General features: G+C 50.6%; 7 protein-coding genes across 9 annotated transcripts; 2 read left to right on the top strand and 5 right to left on the bottom strand.

The window, feature by feature from the left end:
* Positions 1-14: 14 nt before the first annotated feature.
* On the bottom strand, positions 15-1,252 carry PV10_01771 (uncharacterized protein). The gene is made up of 2 exons (XM_016366007.1): positions 1,158-1,252; positions 15-1,066 (listed from the first exon to the last, which is right to left on the bottom strand). The coding sequence occupies exons 1-2, from the start codon at positions 1,237-1,239 to the stop codon at positions 228-230; spliced, it is 921 nt and encodes a 306-aa protein (XP_016229656.1). The 5' UTR covers positions 1,240-1,252; the 3' UTR covers positions 15-227.
* A 5,596-nt stretch (positions 1,253-6,848) lies between these two features.
* Positions 6,849-9,341, bottom strand: PV10_01772. Of its 2 annotated transcripts, XM_016366009.1 has the most exons (3): positions 9,074-9,341; positions 8,638-9,019; positions 6,849-8,588 (listed from the first exon to the last, which is right to left on the bottom strand). In XM_016366009.1, exons 1-3 carry the CDS (start codon positions 9,110-9,112, stop codon positions 6,952-6,954), a joined length of 2,058 nt encoding a protein of 685 aa, XP_016229658.1. In that variant the 5' UTR covers positions 9,113-9,341; the 3' UTR covers positions 6,849-6,951. The 2 variants fall into 2 exon arrangements, with proteins under 2 accessions (XP_016229658.1, XP_016229657.1); XM_016366008.1 differs by having other exon boundaries at positions 8,638-9,341.
* A 481-nt stretch (positions 9,342-9,822) lies between these two features.
* On the top strand, positions 9,823-13,128 carry PV10_01773 (uncharacterized protein). Its single transcript, XM_016366010.1, has one exon. The coding sequence runs from the start codon at positions 9,930-9,932 to the stop codon at positions 11,001-11,003; it is 1,074 nt and encodes a 357-aa protein (XP_016229659.1). The 5' UTR covers positions 9,823-9,929; the 3' UTR covers positions 11,004-13,128.
* Positions 11,183-12,196, bottom strand: PV10_01774 (uncharacterized protein; the record flags this gene model as incomplete). The annotated part of the gene is made up of 1 exon (XM_016366011.1): positions 11,183-12,196. One exon carries the CDS (start codon positions 12,194-12,196, stop codon positions 11,183-11,185), a length of 1,014 nt encoding a protein of 337 aa, XP_016229660.1.
* A 13-nt stretch (positions 13,129-13,141) lies between the features above and the next one.
* On the top strand, positions 13,142-14,167 carry PV10_01775 (uncharacterized protein). Its single transcript, XM_016366012.1, has 2 exons — positions 13,142-13,629; positions 13,692-14,167. Exons 1-2 carry the CDS (start codon positions 13,254-13,256, stop codon positions 13,946-13,948), a joined length of 633 nt encoding a protein of 210 aa, XP_016229661.1. The 5' UTR covers positions 13,142-13,253; the 3' UTR covers positions 13,949-14,167.
* Positions 14,001-16,170, bottom strand: PV10_01776 (uncharacterized protein). Its single transcript, XM_016366013.1, has one exon. It carries the CDS (start codon positions 15,760-15,762, stop codon positions 14,182-14,184), a length of 1,581 nt encoding a protein of 526 aa, XP_016229662.1. The 5' UTR covers positions 15,763-16,170; the 3' UTR covers positions 14,001-14,181.
* Positions 16,171-16,289: 119 nt separating this feature from the next.
* Positions 16,290-19,161, bottom strand: PV10_01777. 2 transcript variants are annotated; one of them, XM_016366015.1, is made up of 2 exons: positions 17,662-19,161; positions 16,290-17,613 (listed from the first exon to the last, which is right to left on the bottom strand). In XM_016366015.1, exons 1-2 carry the CDS (start codon positions 18,831-18,833, stop codon positions 16,503-16,505), a joined length of 2,283 nt encoding a protein of 760 aa, XP_016229664.1. In that variant the 5' UTR covers positions 18,834-19,161; the 3' UTR covers positions 16,290-16,502. The 2 variants fall into 2 exon arrangements, with proteins under 2 accessions (XP_016229664.1, XP_016229663.1); XM_016366014.1 differs by having other exon boundaries at positions 16,290-19,161.
* Between the last annotated feature and the right edge of the window lie 211 nt (positions 19,162-19,372).

Consider the following 19,372-nt stretch of genomic DNA (forward strand, 5'->3'; position numbering starts at 1 on the left):
AGTGCAGTGCTATGGTGAGGGCCCTAGGGCGCATTATAAGCTAGTGGAGGCTAGCGCACTTGGCACTAATGTATGCATACGAATAGGTATGCTTATTATTCTTATCCCATGCAGCCAGAATTTCGTGCTTATGCAAATAGTCGTTCCCCCGATATGACGGGCATGATATTGTACAGGTGGTTGTAGCAATTGTTGTGATGGACATGGTGATGGCCACAGTCCGGGTGTTATCGCACCGCCGAGTAGTCGTTCGTCCCGACCTTGCCGAAATGAGGTACTCTTTCACTGAAACTCCTCTTTACTTTTGGAATCTTTCGCTTCTCTTCCATCTTCTGCGCCAGTTTTTCTTCTGTCACTTCATGCAGTCGAGCACTGCCCTGATCCCCCTCTTCCCAGCCTGTTCGGCCGTCCACCTGACCCCGTTCGTTCAAGTTTGTGGCCCATAACGCTGCCACCCGCAATTCAAACGGACCGGCCTGCCGATCCGTGAGTCCTATACCGAAGCTCTTGACCTTCTGGCGTAGCATTTCTGATTGTGGTTCGGTCACCACGCCATGATTCGTCCTCACAAACTCGTGTAGTTTGATCCAAACCGTCTCCCACTGGCCCGGATCGTCAGGCCCGTTTGCTCCCTTGTGATACTTTGTGTACAGTCGGTGCTGATGTATGTCTGACTCGACAATCGAATCTGTTTGAATATTGACAAAATACTTCCTCCCGTCACTCTTTACCCGTAAGGCCAAATACATGTACGAGTCGACGTCCCAGAACAATTCGCCAAACAGTGTTCGTCCGCGGTCAATGTTCCGCCACGCCGCGTAGCCCGTCCGTACAATATCCGGTCTATCTGTGGGTAATTTCGTGGAGATGTTGCCATGGAACAAAACGTGAGCGGGTGAAGAGGGGTCCGACGATGGATCGGCAGGCTTTTGGGTTAAGTCCGCAGTCGAAAATCCGCCGACAGAGCGATCGGACATGGTCTTTAAGGTGGAGATTGCTTCAGGGTCTGCAAAATCGAAGATAGGATAAGGAGCGACAGGTAAATGGAGACCTTCCAGGTTGAGGGCTATCGTAAGAGGTAGTTAGCTTGCGCTGAGAACTTATCGCGACATCATTGCGCCCCCACGGCTTTGTGGGCGTGGTCTTCGAATTCTTACCGAATTTTGTGGCCCTTTGAAACTCCTTGCTGGTCTTGGACCAGAATCCAGGCGCACAGCGCCGTAATGAAGGGAGAAACATAGTTGGAGGCTGCAGAAACAGCAGTATACCTTGGTATCATCGATGCGGATGGAAATATCGCTGTACATCCATATCGGGTTAGTGTGGCTTGGCATATGAGGCTGTTTGAACGGCACGCTCACTTGAACTATGTCGGCGTTCATCACGACGAACTATGTGTAGCTTCAAGCCTTGATAGGCATGGATCATTCTCCACAGCCACGTCATGTCGGAAATGGACACTATCGACGACCTGATCAATTGCAACATCAACGATGCCAATGTGACGCCTGATAGTGATCATGAGGTTGGACTCCGGTCTGCAGAATTACGGATAGATGGAGCTAGGGAGGTCGATGCAGATGACAATTGACACTGGGGAAAAAAGTGGCACAATGCTAGCTTGGGTTAGCCAACACAGGCTTACAACTTCGCCTTGTAACTTTTAATAGCCGGGTACCCTTATACCTAATAGATATGGGACAACATGGTAATTCTTGATGGGATTTGATATCCTGTTGATACCTTAGGTGCTATTCATACCTAATAGATATGAGACAACACGACAACATTTAGCTAGACGTAGTACTCTGTTCGTACCTAGGGTGCCCCTCACACCTAACAGTTATGGGATAACAGGGTAACAATTAAGGAGATTTAGTACTCTGTTAACAGCTGTGTATCCTTCGTACCTAACTTAAATAGCACAAAAGGGTATTTTTTCTGAACATGTAACATCATGTCAATAGATAGGTGCCCTCTATACTTATCATAGGTGGCACAAAACGGTACTTTTTGCCGAGATTTGATCCTCTGTTGATGGCTGGGTACCCGTCAACATCAAAAGTAGGTTCAGAAAAAGGTACTTTTTCAGGAGATTTAGGACCTTGTTAGCCCTCTGGAGTACTCCATTCATAAAATCCCTGGTCACGTGCAAAGATCGACGTGACTTCTTTTTCCATCTGGAGCCCTCCATTCATGAAATGATGAATCATGTGACTGATCACGTGCTGACCCCCCTTTTTTCCACAGCCCCATCCGTCTCTGTGCAACCTCATATCTTACCCTCCACCCATGCCATCAGCCGTTTGAGTGCCATTTCTTACCTCTCCTGGCTCCTTACCCATGACACAGTATGTGATTCCTACCCTGTGCGTTCCTTGCGCTTTTCTCTGCTGTTTTCCAGACCCCCAGGTCTGTAATTAGCCTTGTGAGGGAGCAAAAGGTAGCATTCACACGCTGTCTCCTTTACCATTTCCGCCTGTCTCGCTTGATATCGAAATTACTTGGCCTTCTGCCTGTCCAAAGTGATGTTTCCCGATTTCTTCACCCCTTCAGAACCCTAAGTACTGTCTGCTTTACTGAATTGAGATGTCACCCCGCCTGCTGCTCGTTGAACTTGATATCTTACCCCTCAGACAGCCAGAAGCCCTCGTGTGTCTGTTTCACTGGATGAGGAAATCACCTGGCCTTCTCATTATCTGAATTGGTATCTTTCTTGCCCTTCAAAGGTCCATAGATCCCGCCTTGTACCCATTTATCTTGGTGTACAAATTACCTGGTCACCTGCTCGTTCAAAGTGGTAGTTTTTGTTTCCTCCGCACGTCCAGATATACAGAGCCTCATCTTCTACGTGTTTCGCTTCTTTGAGAAGTTGCCTGGTTCCCTGACTGTCCAGAACGGTATTTCTTTTGTCCCTGAGACCTTCAGAGGCTTGCCTTCTACGTGGTGAGGGTATCTTACCCTCTTCGACAAAGAGAGTAGAAGCAGAAGCTAGAAGGCTTTCAGGACATATACAGGCATTGTTTCTCGCTGCCCCCTCATTATTACCCCTCAGTATATGCAAAAGGACCTTCCTCATAGCTATGCGGGCCTTCTGGGGCCAAAACATCTTACCCTCTTCACTGAGGAAGAGTGGAGCAGAAGGTGGTAAGTCTTTGGCCACACCTCAATGTATTCAAGCCATTCTCCTTGCTTCTGCTCAATTTACGACTTGCTGCATGTAGTATTACCTGAAACATGACCAGCATCGTCTTCTTCTGTGAGTGTTTCTTACCCTCTTCACAGGGAATACAGGAGATGATGGTGGTAGGTTTTCAATTTCGTATCGATGTCTACAAGATGTCCTCGCAGTTTATGCTCACTATTACCGCTGAATACATACAAAACTACCTTCTACATGTTCAGTATCATCTACTGCGCCTTCTGGAATGAGAATCTCTTACACTCATCCCTAAGGAGTCTAGGAAGAAGCAGTAAGTGGTAAGCTTTGAGCCATCTGTTGAAGTATTCAAACCGTTCCTCCCCATTTTGCTCAATCCTACCCCTATTATGCTCATTTTTACCTCTTCGTGCTACGGAAATACCTCCTACACGCCTCCCGCACCGTTTGCTTGCTCTTGAACTACCTTGGAAGGCCTGGAAGCCCGTTTTCAGCCCCTTTCTAGCCTATAGAAGCCAACACCTGTCGTTTACCTTACCGTCTGCCCGTGTCAGTTTGATATAGAGCCACATTCCTCTATTCACACGGCAGTCTCGACACTGAATACTCACCACAGCGTCTGAACAGCTCCACACCCTCTGGGCAATCTCACATCTCGCTCTGAAGTGATCACATCGTCTCCCAGCCAGGCAAAGTAGTACGCAGAGACATCAGACCCACATTTTCCCGCTCACACGCAGTCTCAGCGTTGAATACTCACATGACGGTCTTCCCACAGCTTGGCTACGCAGCACCACCGCGTCTGTACAGTCTCATATCTCGCTCTGAAACGATCGCATCGTCTCCCAGCCAGGCAACGCAGTAGGCAGCGAGATCAGAGCCACATTTTTCCACTTACACAGCAGTCTCAGCGGCGTTGAATACTCACATGCCGGTCTTCCCACAGCTTATTAGAACAGCTTCACTGCGTCTGTATAGTCTCATATCTCACTCTGAAACGATTGCATCGTTTCCTAGCTAGGCAACGCTGTAGGCAGCGAGACTAGAGTCACGACTTTTTTTCCATTCACATGGTGGTGTCTCGGCGGCGCCGAGTACTCACATGTTGGTCTTCTACACTGTCTGGACAGTCATTTCTCCCACTTTCTCTGTCTTCTTCTTCCTCTGAACACTCTCCCCCTCTTCCTCTTCATTTCTCCATCTTCTTCCACACAAATTCGACAAACATGTCTTCTCAAGGCATCAACTCCTCATCTCTACCGTCAGCTTCCTCTCCTGGTAAGTCTATTTCGAGTCTCTATGGGCTCATTTACTTCCTTTCTCTTCTTTTCGATGCCTGGATCTTGAAAATCAAGCTCCATTGTCCCAAGAATCTGCTTTATCACCACTGCTACAGCAAGATCTGAGGTGGAAAGTATATGCTAACCTTACGTACCGAGTAGCAGCAACGACGATGACGTTTCTGCCTCGACCAGATCGTGTCAATCACGTTCACGACCCCAACAATGCCCAAGGTCTCTACCCTCCCGACGCGCTACTCTTCGTGGCAAAGTATACACATTCCTTACTCCATGGACTACGACGATATACTGACAAGTTACCAGTTTATCCACCCAGCGCTCAATCGAGCAACTCCAGCTAGCCTGTGAAGGTGTATTCGGAAGCTATGGTCCCAATCACACAAAAGTCAAACATGACAAGAACGGTCATCCATACGCCTTTGTCCAATTTCATGTACGATTTCTTATCCTCCCTCAGTAATGCGAGAATACCTAACGAAGAAAACAGAACGTTCAGGATGCCAATGCTGCGGTAGAAGGCTCCAAAGACTTGTGGCTCAGTGGCCGCAAGATCCGAATTGAGTTTGCTAAAGCGGAGCGTGAGTACTTTTCGTCCTCGGAAGAGAAACTGTCTTGTACACTGGCTGATCTAACTAGGGGCCGTTGTCCTTTCCCGTATCGACGGTCACGCCATTTCAGTGAATGAAGCCATGAAGCAACTCGAGGTATACGGAGCCATTGAGGCCTGTAAGCCTGCCAATGCCGTCAGTGCTCAGAATCCCGCAGGAAGCGTGTGGGCAAAGTTTGCTTTCTGGGCAGATAGCCGTGATGCCCTTCGAGTAAGTATTTTCCCTTCTTTCCAGGGTAAGAACCGAGCTGACGATCTATACAGGGAATGCAGGGAAGCGCTCAATACAATCTTACCATGGCTCAGCCTATTCCTACCGAAACCCCAATTCGATGGGGCCCTTCAAACACCAATCGCGGCTATGTGGTCAATTCCCGAACCAACATCGACAGCAAGTCGATCTTTGTTGGAAACCTGCCAGATGGCAGTACACGTCAAGAGCTGGAGGAGATGTTTGGAGAGTTTGGCCAGATTGTCCAGGTCAATATCATTCGCAAAGAGTTTGGTAAGTTTTTTGGGCTGTCTATAAGGCGAGAAAAAATTACCCTGGCCTCTGCTGACTATCTTTCCAGGTCCAGACGCCATCAATGTCTTCAGTTTCATTGAGTTTGAGACTGCAGAAGAAGCGAATTCTGCTCATAGTTCTGAGGTACGATGCCCATTTCTTACCCAAAGGCTCAAAAACTTACCGTTTTTCACAGAAGGAATTCGTCCTTGGAACCTCAAGACTCCGTGTGGAGCCCAAGGAATACTCTGCTAGACGTCATCGCTTCGGAAATGGTGCTTCCAACACTCCATTTCTTCGCTCTTTGTCATCGGTCCCACCTCGCCAGGGCGCTGGTCAAGGTATGTGGCGTGACACTCGCAATGCCGGCGGTCCAGGTGGTCGTCAATTCACTGGCTGGGGCTCTGAGTACTACGGCAATCGTCATCATCATTCTCAGATGAGCTCTTCAATGACTGGAATGTCCTCCTATCAAGCCAATATGCACGGTCCAGCCTACCTGACTCCTCCTAGCAGCACTCTTCATGGCTCTGGAGGAAGTGGTACCATGTACTCAGCATCGCCCTACATGCAATCCTCCGCAAATGCTCCCTTCGCGAATCCGCTGTTCAACCCCGGCCAGTACACCATGGGACCTATTCTGGAGACTGAAGAGCACTACTGACCGTGGAATTGGAGTTCATTGGCGTCTTCAAGCTATGTCTTACTCAACATTGGGCATGACACGGGGGTCATTGGAGTCTTCTTTTGCATACAAATGGTGGTGAAATTGACCCACAAAACTCGGCAAACTGCTCCCTGCGACCGTGTGTGGTCCATTTCAGGGCAATTGTTGACTGCATTTCTTTTCTTTTCTTTTTCTTGATTTCAGATCGTCATTCAAACGATGGATGGCACAATTGATGAGGGCTTCAGAGTGGAATTCAGATCAAACGACAAATGGGGCGGCTTTCGAGCATGGTTAGATCTATTCAGGTCTTCTCAAACTTGCCGATTGCTGGCGTCCTCGAGAGCTTTATGGAACTGCATGGAATGGACACTGCACGGAGCGCCAGGTGGGCACAGTGATCCATTGACAGGCAGTTATGCTCAGAACTGCGCAAGTTTTCTTTTCTTCAGTCTTGTTCTACGAGACATCATCGGCATGATGGGCATGTATCCATTAAGGATCAACCAAACGTCCAGTCTGCCAAACCAAAAGCATTCAAACAAACTCTTCTCTTCCATTATGGTCGACAGTGAGATCAGCGACAGTGGAAACTAATTCGCGGGCAGGTTTTTATTCATCATGATATTCGTGACATTCATTTCATCGCGGCGAGTTGCTGCGCCAATACACTAACATATTACACGATCCTGCAGATCCCAGTCAAGTATCCTAAGCATTCATTACATTTTGAGGCGTCTGAGGTCCATTGACGAGAGACATGTCCCCAGCGACAGCACTCATTCCACCGCCCATGCCTATATCAAGATCCATGCCGGGACCGACTCCGGCTTGATCGGCTTGCAAACTGCGCAGCAGCTCCTCCGACATGCTATCCAGGTCCTCTTCCTTGAGACCAGTGGCAATAGAGACAAGCTTTCGATGTTTACCAACCTTTTCGCTGGTGCCAGCATCACCATTCAGACGAGCGATTTCTCTGACCAACTGTCTGCGCTTCTCTTGTTCGCGATAGAGCTCGCGCGCGGCGGGGATGGCAGCGCGGATCTCATCTCGGGTCAATTGTTGATTATTGGCATAGCGGAAGGCCTGAGGATTGATCTGTTGGTCCTGAAGCATAATCTCCTGCTGCAGAATGCGTTGTTCTTTCTGCTCGAGAAGAGATTCCATATCCCGAAGCAAGAAGTCATACTGCTGGCGCAGTGCCTCAGTTCGGGACGCGTCCTCTAGCTTGGCCATCAAAGCGAAGGTCTCTTGACGGACTTTGCTTCGCTGATTTTCGATGTCGATCAGTGTTTGTTTGGCTTCGGTAATCTCAAGGTCTCTCTCGGCCATTTGAGCATCATACATTTCAGCGAGTTTGAAACTTCCTTCGTCGATGAGGGGCCCAATCTTGTCATAAACCAAAGAGGCTGCCCTGGAGACGGCCTCCTTCTGGCGTTTCTTGCGGGAGAGTCTCACACTGAAAGACTCGTTGGCCCGAGGTGGAGACGAGCCTGGTTGCTCCAGAGATTCTTTCTTCTCGCGCAGGGATCGCAGATACTCGTTGGCACTTTCGCCGTTGAGGTTGTGGATATCACCAGCTTCTGGGCAGTGATTCAGAAGGAAGGTGGCGACTTTGACGCATCCGTTTCGAATAGCACAAAGTGCAGCAGTGTCATGGTTCTTATCGACCGAGGTAAGAAGAGCTTGAACATAGTTTGAGCCCATCTCTTGCATCTTGTTGATGAGGACATCACAATAGTACTTGGCGCACGTCCACTTGCTACGAGAACGAGCGGTTTCGGCAATGTGATGGAAGACGGTGGCGCCGTGCCAGTCGCGTTCCACGATGGTCTTGGACAAGGCAGCGACGATCTTGGGGAAGGTCTTCTTGTCGTAATTGTTGGTAAACAGCACGGCCCGAATGAGAGGAGTCTCGAGCGAGCCTTCATTGGTAGCGGCAGGATTGGCACCACGGGCAAGAAGGTCTCGAACGATTTGAACGTCGCCCATGGCACACGCCCAGTGCAGAGCGTTGTTGCCTTGGTTGTCGATTGGTCTGTCAACATCAAAGTTTGGGGGAGGTTCAGGAGGTAGGATATTGGATGCATTTGGATCATCGCCGGCCGTCACGAAATAGTCTAGAAGTTCATCTCCATACATGGTATGCTCCAGGTCGGAAGCGGTCAAGATAGGCTCTTCCATGTCTCTCTTTCGCTTCTTGGATGCGGTGGAGTTCTGCGAGAGTGGGATGAAGTCATCGTCGGCCATGAAGGAGGCGGAAGTGGGTGTCATCTCTCTACTTGCGGCAGAGCCGTTGTAATTTATACTGGCATTGTCGTACGCTTCGACGGGCTGATATGCTGGGGCTAGACTGGGTTAGCGAATTCACGTGGGGGTCAATATAGATGAACTCACCTGGAGCAGGCGGTGCCTTCTTTGGGGCAGGAGCAGCTTTTGATTGTTTGGGGCGGCTTGATGCAGCAGTGGTATGTTTGGGAGCTGGGGGCGGGCTTCTATCGCCAGCAACGAAATCAAAGATTGCGGAAATGCGATCAATGATGCCATGTTTTTCGGCCAGGGAGCGCCCTTCAGCGAGAGGTACCCAGGTGCCCTGGTATTTGCCATAACCACCTTGAATCTTCTCATGAACACCCTTTTGGACTTCTCGTTCTAGGATTCTGGTTCTGGCAGGTTTGTCAAAGCCGGCAATCTTGAGGATGTGTGTTGCATTGACCCAATCATCGGAGCGGCGGCGCATGACATGATCACCACCAACTTTGAGTTCATAGACGGGGACCTGTGCGAAAAGAGTTAGCAATAGACGGCAAAGGGACAAAGAATAGAGCCTTACATTGCTGTAGGTTGCCGAATAGATATGCTTGTCGGCCATGTTGGCGCCAGTTTGCTCTTTGTCTTATGGATAAGGGATGAGGGGGAACAAGGGAAAAAGGATCGAAGAGAGTGTTGGGGACTTTAGCAATTCAAGCAATGTCGACATCTGTATCAGCCCTGTGATGTGTCAGGCAGCGTGAACTAGTGCTTGCATGAAGTCGCGGAGGGGTGTGAAGTGAATAGAGACGCGTTATCATCAACAAAACGCGTCGTGAGGTGAACGTGTGCAGACGGCAGCAGTCGCGTGAAGGAGGGACAGACCAAGGCAAGGCACGAAAAGTGAAATGCAAAGCACGTGAAATGAAAGTCACGTGACTCAATGATCGGGGCGCCTCGGCCAAGGCTCCGGGCTTATACAAGGGATGAGTTGTCGGCATGAGGTGAAATATTTCTCCGGGCTTCCATCTTGCCCCTCGGCTCCGTGCCCGTCTCCGGTGATCCCCATCATGCTGTTTTTACTCACTCGCTGACATCCGTTCAGCTCTCAATGCCAGCTTTTGGGTGGATTTTTAATCCCCCCAGCAATTGATAATTTGGCTCCCAGATAGGAACTGGACCCGGTCACCAATGGCTGCTCTACACAGCCGGTTTGTGAGACACTTTTCAGCGTCATGGTTGCTCTATTTCCCCAAAGTGCTTACGGCATCATTGAGGCAAACCATCAAAGGATAGATAAAACGTTAGCATATTAGTATTTAATCCACCACTGCTTGCTTGTCCTTGAACCATACTTTCAATCTAAATAGTTGTATCGACGTGTTACTCAAACAACGCATTCTTAAAACCTGAACAAACCCTTTTTACACCATCTATCCATGCCAATTGCTTCTCGGTCACTGCACAAAACCGCTACCCCACTTTTGAACCACATCTCACCTGCTCGTCCTTCTTCTTCGTTCCCGAGGTCTGCCGCCTTTTCTCGGTCTCGCCACTTCGACCTAGGAAACAAAATCGAGAATCAGAGCAATCGCCATTACGCCACCATGACGAACACAACATTCAAGTATATTGACCCTTCCTCGTACTCAAAGAGCGAGAAGCCTTTCGAGAAACCGTGGGCCAAGGTAGACGGGCCAGGATATTCTTTCAAACTGCTAGATACTCAACGGTCAGTGGAGAACATCCGAGGACAAGAAGACAACTTCCACACCGACACATCCGGCTTTGCAGTGTACAATTACCCAGCCAAGGAAAAGGCGTTTGTTGATGATGCGACCGTGAGAAATGAGTACTATCCCGAGGTCGAACAGCTCCTGCGTGACAAACTACCGGGAATCAAGAAGGTAGTGATCTTCGACCATACGATCAGAAGACGCGAAAAGGCATCTCCTCGACAGCCGGTGCAGCAGGTTCACGTTGACCAGACGCCGCAGGCCGCCGCAGTTCGCGTTCGTCGCCATTTGCCAGCTGATGAAGCCGAGGAACTGTTGAAAGGACGATACCAGATCATCAACGTGTGGCGGCCGATTCAGAACCCTGCTTCCGACTTTCCACTTGCTGTGATCGACTGGCGGTCCACCAAACCTGAGGATTTTGTCAAGGTCGACCTCCTCTATCCAAAGCGAAGCGAAGACAACGACGATGGCGATGATCGAGGCAAGGAGGTTCTGCCGGACCCCAACTCGGCGACTTCAACCGACGGGTATGAGATTAAAGGCGAGACATATGGTGTCCAGCCGAACGAGAATCATCGATTCTTCTACTATAAAGACATGACTCCTGATGAGGTTATGTTTATCAAGTGCTTTGACTCGTACAGCCAGGTCAATGGTGGAAAGAAGGGTTTGGCCGACTCAACGCCACATACCGCATTTGTGGACCCTCAGACCCCTGCAGATGCCCCTGGCAGACAGAGCATTGAAGTGAGAACCTTGGTCTTCTATGACTAGCCGTTATAGATTTGGAATACATGGGGGACTTGCGTTTGTTCAAATGTCGAGAACAGTTGTTTGCATTTCAGCGTGTGTCATATACTCTGCTTGCATGAATGTCTGTTTGTCAGATGATATACTTCGTTTTTGAAAGATCTGGTTCTCAAATCTGACTCCTGTTGTTCAAGTACCAATATCTACTCATCATCTACTCTCAACACAACTTTGCCCGCTGTCTTACCACTCGCCAGGCGATCGAACGCCTGCTGGTATTCGTCAAATTTCCAGACACTGTCAACCAAGGGCTTCACCTTGTTCGCTTCCACCAGAGCCGTGATCTGCCCCAGTTGCTCTCCACTCGGATGCATAACGAAGAATTCTCCACTAATAGTCTCGCTGACACCCTTCGGCCGGTCGATGACCCACTTCCACTGCATATCAGCTGGTGGGACGATCGTGAGGATTTTGCCTCCCTCCTTGACGGCATGCCAGGCCTGCTCGAGCGCAGATTGACCTATACAGTCAAAGACCAAGTCGACTTTTCTACTTTCAGGATCTTCCTCGATCCAGGCCTGAATGTTGGTTTGGCTGTAATCAAGGACCTCATCGGCTCCGAGACTCTTGACAAAGTCCAAATTGCGAGTTCCTGCCGTAGCTATAACGTGGAGACCGGCCAACTTCGCGAGCTGTGTGGCCCAGATGCCGACATTGCCTGATGCCGCTGTGATCAGTATGCGAATATCCTTGGTCGATGATTTCGTCGAAGAGGGAGTAGGAGGATCGAGCTCGAATTGTCCAAAGAGGACCTGCCAGGCAGTCAAGGCACTGACCGGAATGGTGGCAGCTTCCGTTATGGAAATATTCTTAGGTCGTAAAGCAATCTCATCATCACTGGTCAGGGTGTAGGCTCTGGCGGCGCCAGACTGGGGGTATGTGACTCGGGCATATACTTCATCGCCTGGCTGGAACGTGGAAGATGTAGAAGGTGAAGTGACCACTGTTGCCACGAATTCCACCCCGGGGCTGGACACAGTGAATTGTTCGGGTCTCGGCCAGGAGAGCTCGCCCACAGTGAGACCAACAGCATGTGATTTGACCAGATACTGAGTTGAAGAAGGTGAAGGCGTTGGGATGGAACCGACACTGAGGGTCTGAGCTTTTAGATCGTGCAGTAACGCACGAATTGCAGTTGGGATTTTGGTGGATGCCATTTTTGCACAAGCTGGGATGAACACGGTTCACTCGAAGGGGGTCTCGTGAGGGTACTATTTATCGCTTTCGAAGATGTTTCTGATGAGAGCAGCTTGGATAGCATCAACGAAGAAAACCTACAGTCTTATAGCATTTTGGCAGTCTGCCTTCCTACCTTGCCCGAACGCCTTCAGGCATGACATCCGTGATGCATCTATGTCTGTCCAATTCGGTGACCAGATCTCAGTCTGCTACAAGTGGAATTCGATTCCCCGCGAGGGAATTGTTCTCAGAATGCAAGCAGCGCTCAGAATTTGGCACCTCCTCAAGACCAGAGGCCCATGAAGACCCTGTGGGAGCGGTAGCCGCAAAGGGCATTCGCAAGGATCGGATATGATACACCAATGCAGATAGACGATTAGTCACAAACTCGGCTGGTATTAAAGACAACCGCAGGCCGTCTTCTTCAATGTTATCTCGGTATAGGTCTCGGTATAGTTTTAAGGACGAGGGCCGACAAAGCACCCGTCTGTACCAGGATGGTGCTCTCAAGGCATGGCTGTGAATGGCTGATCACAACTTCCACCCCTGGAACTCGGGGAACAGGTATCGGGGACTGACGTATTCAGCGGTTGTAAGGCGTACCGCCATCTGCGCTGGCCCGCTGGGCTTCTCCGAGGAGTGAGGAGTGAGGAGTGAGGAGGGCTTGCGCCACATTTGGGGCTTCGGGTGTCTGTGGAAGTCATAGAGTAGCATAGCACCTCCCATCAACATTGCTGCCTTGAACGTGCTTAAACGAACAATTGATAGGACAATATGAGACCAAGTCTTGTGTAGAGAGGATGAGTCACAAAAGACTGTCCTCTTCTCTTGGGTCGACGTATCGTGTCTCTGTCAGGCAGGTGTAACCTTTGATGAAGATCTCTCTTTCCATATTGGCCAATGTTACATTCAAAAGGAAATCACACTCTTTGACCTTCGCTCTTTCCATTTGTGCAAAGAATGGTTTTGTTCGTTCTTTAATAATCACATGATCCTGACGACTTTATCAATTGAATCCTCATCATTGCCTTCAACATGCCGCTGGAGATCCAGCCTGCTGTCGATGAGGATGCCCCGCGGCTTGCAGCCATTGAACGTGATGCCTATTCTGACAATGGACTATCTCCAATTTTATTCCCCGGCCCATTTCCTGAAGACGCTCTGGAAACACGTGCTCAAGGCTTGATCCAACAACGCAAAGACGATCCACAGATGCGCTGGGTCAAGGCTGTCGATTCAGAAACAAATGACATTGTCGCCTGGGCAAAGTGGGAAATCATTGATCAGCCACGAGAATCGAAACCTAGTTCTCGCACTTTTGGTCAAGGCTGTAATGTGCAAGCCTGTGAGGAATACTTTGGTGGTATACACCAAAAGCGCCATGAATTAATGGATGGCAAGTATCATGTTTGTAAGCCTCTCTCTCGCGTCATGGTATCTTTTTATAGTCTTTTGCCCTGACTTTTCTGCAAGTACTCGATCTACTACAAACAGACCCAAAACATCAGGGCCGTGGAGCGGGAAGTATGTTGATCAAATGGGGGACCGACATCGCCGACAAAATGAGGCTTCCTGCATATCTGGAGTCCTCCCCCAAAGCATACAAGCTCTATCAAAAACACGGATTCAACACGATAGACGTCTTCACCATGGATCCGAAATGGGGTTATGGTCCTGATGTGGACCCCAATATCCGATTCATGATTCGAGATATTCCTGCCGAAGCATAGACGGCAGCCTGGAGGGAGATGTAGGAACGAATCTTTCTTCCACATGGAATAGCCCATATCCATCAGATCCCATTCGACCTTGAAGCGATACTATGGAGCGCATCGAAACGGATAGATCGTCGTGCTGTGTACCTATGCTATCTTTTTGAAAAGCGTTATATCAATGTACGACCCCTGAATACATTCAATTGATGTCTCTGCGCCGAACCTGCGAGATACCAAGACAAGTCGACTCATTCCTGTTCTGTTAAAGTCTTGGAAGGCTCGCCAGGAGTATTAGTCTTGGTTGCGGTGCCGTCATCATCTCTGTCATCCCGCAGTTGCTGCTGCTCTTTCTCTTCCTCTTGCTTCTCCCGTTCCCTCTCCCGCTGTTGCTCTTCCTGCTCCTTATGCTGCTGTTCCTGCTGGTCCAGCTGTTCCTGCTTTGCCTTTGCAAACAATTCATCGACATTGACGTTGACGTTACCGCCACGACCTTTGGACAATGCAAAGATTTGATCGACGTCGGCATTGAGATGATTCCCTGCTCTTCCAGAGTTATAGGAGGGCCTGAGAGCATTTTCAGAATGCGGAGGCGCTTGCAAGACTTCGGTATTTGGGGCACCATTCGTGGGGGTGTTGCCTTTCAAGGCGCTGATTCCCGACGAGGACTGAGCCTGCTTATCGGTGATACCCCACCACACGGCGAGGAAGGTCCTGGCTCGCTCAAAGACCTGACTCTTCAACACACGGTGACCTTCTTCCAGCCAGGCATCCGGGAACTGGGTCCAGCCATGGACGACACCCTGGACTTCTTCGACGAGTAAGTCGCCGCCGCGGTTTTGGTCGCGCACCTTGTCGATCCAGACTAGGCTCTGCTCGTTGAGAGAATCGAATTGGGGGAGGACTAGGAACATCTTTGCTTTGGGGTGCAGACCGTATTCCGTCCGGTCGGCCTCGTCGGCCGGTGTGATGTCTGCGAGACCCGGGCTGGCACGAGGATCTCCCCTGCGAGCCACGGGCAGATACGTGGGCATTAGTTCCTTTTCAATCTTCCAGCGCTCAACAAAGCCAGATGGTGGATCGAGTCCCTCGGGACGTGGTCGCTCGTGTGGCAATAAACGACAGTCAAGGCTCGGGTAGAAGAGTAGACAGGGGATCTCGCGCTCGTGAGACCAAGGTACGGGGCTAGGCCAGTCGCCATGCAAGGTAGGGTCGTCCTTGGTACTCAGTACCAGGTTGAGGGCCAGGTTGCCGCCGGAGCTGAAGCCTGAAAATGCGATGCGCGTCGAGTCTAGCGCAATGGGTGACCGGCCCGCTTTCTCGAGACTTGAGTTGATGCTGTCGCGCAGCACCCGGTACGCATATCGTTCTGGATCGATGACAGCGTTGACGACATCCTCCGCGTCGAAGTTGGCTGCCGGGTATTTGGCGTAGGGGCCCAGGCGGTAGTCGACGCTGATGACCACACAGTTGAGCTCTCGACACATTTGTGCGCAAAATGGAGTTTGCTCCTGGCACGAGCCTAGGATGAACCCTCCTCCATGGAAGTCTACGAGCACCGGAAACCCTGGGTCTTCATCTTCGTGATTTTCCTTGCGCAGTGCTGACTTGAGATGTGCACCTGGCTTAACCAGTCTCCCGGGAGCGTGTTTTGGTGGTATAAAGACGTACACGGGGATCAAGTGGTCCTTCCGCGACGGGAGGTTGAAGACCATTGGCTGTGGGCCTTGAGGATTCGTAAAGTGTAGCACAAAGTTGGGCACCGCTCGAGGAATCGACACTAGCGCCTTGCGCCACGAGATACCGAACGGATGAGAAAAGACCTCAGGCATGATGGTATCGCTGAAGAGACAGTGGTGATGTAATGATGCTCAAGCGTAGTTAGCAGAGCTGGCCGTGACAAATGCTATGCAGGTGCTTGGATCAGGACAAAGAGAGCTCAAGAGCATCCCAAAAGAGTATTCGGCGAAGAAGAAAAGAATCGATTGTTGTCTTGTGATGTCAACTCGAAACCATCAATCGTCATAACCTCGTATTGTCGTCGTTGTTCTCGGTGATGTTCAATATTCCGATGCCAGGTGGTCCAACACGATGGGACCACCTGTAACTGATGACAAACGGCTGACCCAGTCCGTCCTTCAAAGGCAATCAATCAGGAAGATGCACACAAAAGTGATTCTCCTATTTTAGTCTAGCCTCTCGAAATGGTTCCCCATCGATCGAGTCAAGGTTGTCATGGGGGAGATGATCGGATAGCTTTATGATTTGACGACGATGCTCCCCGCCGAGTTGATGGTTCAGCCTTGCGCACGTGCACGTACACGACATGTTCTATCTTCCACGTGACCATGATGTGATATTTGAGCACCGTTCAGTCTCTTCTTCTACTCATGCTGACGGATTAATATGGAGTTTTTTCATTAGGCTTATCTGAATCTGTCTTGGTAGGGACATTGTATAGTCCGGTCTGACTACCTCATCCAAGGCAAATAGCAATCGTGATTTCCCTGCATCAAGACCGCCTTTGAAGCTCTGACGGTCATTTCAGACACGGCGAGAACGACATGCGGCCTTATTTCCCAAGACCACTTCCAATTGCACCCCCGCCGCCATTGCTACCACCCACAGCTTTGTTCTTTTTAGCGAGAGTTTCCTTGCACTCGTCACAGTACCATTTGGCACTCTTGGGGACGCTTTTAAGGCCAATGCAATCTAGATGGAACCATTGCATGGGACAGTCGGGCTTGTCACAAGCCACCATCTCTCCATATGAAACCCCCTGGCAATAACAATATCTTTCCTCGTCTTCTTCGGCCATTTCGTTTTCTTCGTCTTCGTCCTCACGCTCCTTTGCGCCATGCTCGGAAGGAGTTCGTGAGAGAGAAGCATCCGTGTCATTCATCAGACGTTGATTACTTGAGGATGTCAGAGGAAGTGCACCGATCGTCGAGACACTACCATTCTTCTTGTGCGATCGCTTCACAGGGAGTCCCTTGGGTGAAAGGGAATCGTGCAGGCCATGATCCTTGACTCTTGGTCGTGCCGGCCGTCTGATCTTGGGAGCATTTCCTCCACTGGCGCTGCCGTTGCTGTCGTTGAATTCGGCTTCGGAAAAGGTGCCGACCACTGGTGTGGAAGTCTTGGATGTTCTTCCCCTTCCACCTCGCTCGTTTCGAATCTCGCTCAAGTTCAGCAGTGCTGGGGGAATGCGAGGAGATGCGACCTTTTTGCTGGTGACCTCATCCATGGCCTTGACTTCGCCCTTGACAGACCCGGCTTTGCTAGATGTTCGCTCTAGTGCAACTGCGCCTCGAGCTGTGGTTTGACCGACGTTGGCACCATTCACCGCTGATGGCTCGTCCTGAGCCAAACGCTCGGCCTTTTCAAGCTTGGTCTCTTTGGCCATGCTCTTATTATCAGCTGAACCCTTGACTGTTGCAGCAGTCGCAGCCTGCCCTTCGGGAGTACTACCCCTGGCTGCATTGGTCCCGTTTCGTTGCGAAGCCGAGGACGAGGATGGCCTGCCCTTGGTGCTGTCTATTGTTTGTGTAGAATTCTGTCTTCCCCTGCCGACCGGCCGCACCGAGGCCAGTGCCGGACTTTTCTTGTAGGCTTCTTTCCCAGCGTTACCTGCGAGGGGCGAAGATGCGAGCTTGGGGGAATCTTGGACCGAAGCGTTGAGCCTGTGGTTTACGTCAGTTGAATTCGACTTATCGAGTCGAGCCACGAACCTCTTCCTCATAGTAGCCGCAGGAGGGCCAGATGCTTTTCGCTTCTTTGCGTTTTCGGTTTGCGAGTTCTCTCGCGACATGGCTCGTCCGCCCATTGCGCTGCTCACCGATCGTTCCATGGCGGTGCCGCCAGCGGCAGCTTTCTCTGTCTTTTTTCGTTTGGACGTGGCAGTGGCAGCACCAATAATGCCTAGGCCTGCTGGATCCGTTGGTGTTTCGACTCCTTTCCTCTTGCCGTTGGTCAAACCCTTTCGTTGGCCAGGCCTAGACTCGTCAAAGTCTGAATCGACCTGAGGGGCAGCTCTCTGTTTTCTAGCCAGCATAGCTTCTCTTCTGCTTTCGCTTCTATGGGCAACCTCGCTTTCATGTCCGGCGGCAGCATTCGCTGCAGCGTCTCGGGTCCGGGTGGCAGGTGCGGTGGGTTTCTTGACAGGGTTTGTTTCGGTGTAGGCCCAGTGCTTCAGGCTGCCCAGTCTTGCTTCCTCTGAGATTTCGAGGCTGACATTGGGGTATATTTTCGACAACCGGCGAATACTTCTTGCCACTTCTTCATTGGCATTGTTAATGACGTGGTTTTTCTCGTCCATGGTGACCATGATGGCTATGAGATTTTGTCTGAGGGCGTGAAACTGTTGTCTGCGCTGCAAGAGTGCAGGATCGGTCGAAAGAGCGGACACCAAGGAGGCATTGTCAAGCGAAGCGCCAGTGACGCTGTGGGCATCGCTAGATGGGGCGACATCGTCAGCCGTGGCAGGGACAGCTAGACTCTGGTTGATGCTGGGAAGGGTCAGGGGAGAGGAGGTAATTTCAGACAGACACTGGCGCAGAATTGTCTGGAGATTTTCCTCAGGGAGCCAGGCCTTTGCGTCGACCTCCTTGAGCAGAGAGTTGTGTCTGCGAAACTCGCGGGGCAGGGCTGCGATGGCATCGGCAAAGTGGGTAATCGCAGGATACAAGCCTGGACCGTCGGTGGTGGCGGTGTTCTGACTGTTCGTTGCTGGAACAGTAGAAGACGGGGCTTGCAGGCTCGAGTTAGAAAGGAGTGAGTTGTTGCGAACTGGGGGATGGCCGAGGCCTTTTGTGTATCTCAAGGGGTTGGAGCGCGTCTGCCGAGGAGGGCCGCCTCGAAGATTCGAGGTTCCCAAAGTAGTGGTCATGGTGGTTGTGGACATGGACAAGAAGGAGTGTCTGATCTAGAGGAGGCTGAGAAACGAAGGACGAACGGTGGATGAGGTAGAGGAGAATGGGTGGGAGGTGAGGGCGAGGAGGAGCAGTGTGCGATGAGAAATGGCGACGTCGGTGGGGGAGGGAATTTGCAAGGCTTGGTTACAGCATCCGAACAGAGGGTGATTGAATGTGCCAAGTTAAAAAGGCAACATGGTGTCTAAGCAAAGTCAAAGTAGTCAAGGACAATATTTGAGCTGAAGCTGGGAGATGTAGATAGAGTGGTAGTATGGAGAGAAGGAGAAGATGCAAAAGTACTCCAGCTTCAGAGGGCGCATCGACTTCAGAACAATGTGACAGTCACAGCAGAGCAGTGCAGCAGCGCAGAAACAGCAGCGCGGGAACCTTGCCTACTTGGTCACCCATACGGAGCGTGGATTTCCATCTACTACCACCCACTCTGGCACCACTAAAAGATGCATTGGCTCTTGGATGTATAAAGTGCTGGATTATGATTCGACAGATGTATTGATGGTCGCGCTAAGTA

Source organism: Exophiala mesophila (genome assembly GCF_000836275.1).
Source record: "Exophiala mesophila strain CBS 40295 unplaced genomic scaffold supercont1.1, whole genome shotgun sequence".
NCBI classification, from domain to species: domain Eukaryota; kingdom Fungi; phylum Ascomycota; class Eurotiomycetes; order Chaetothyriales; family Herpotrichiellaceae; genus Exophiala; species Exophiala mesophila.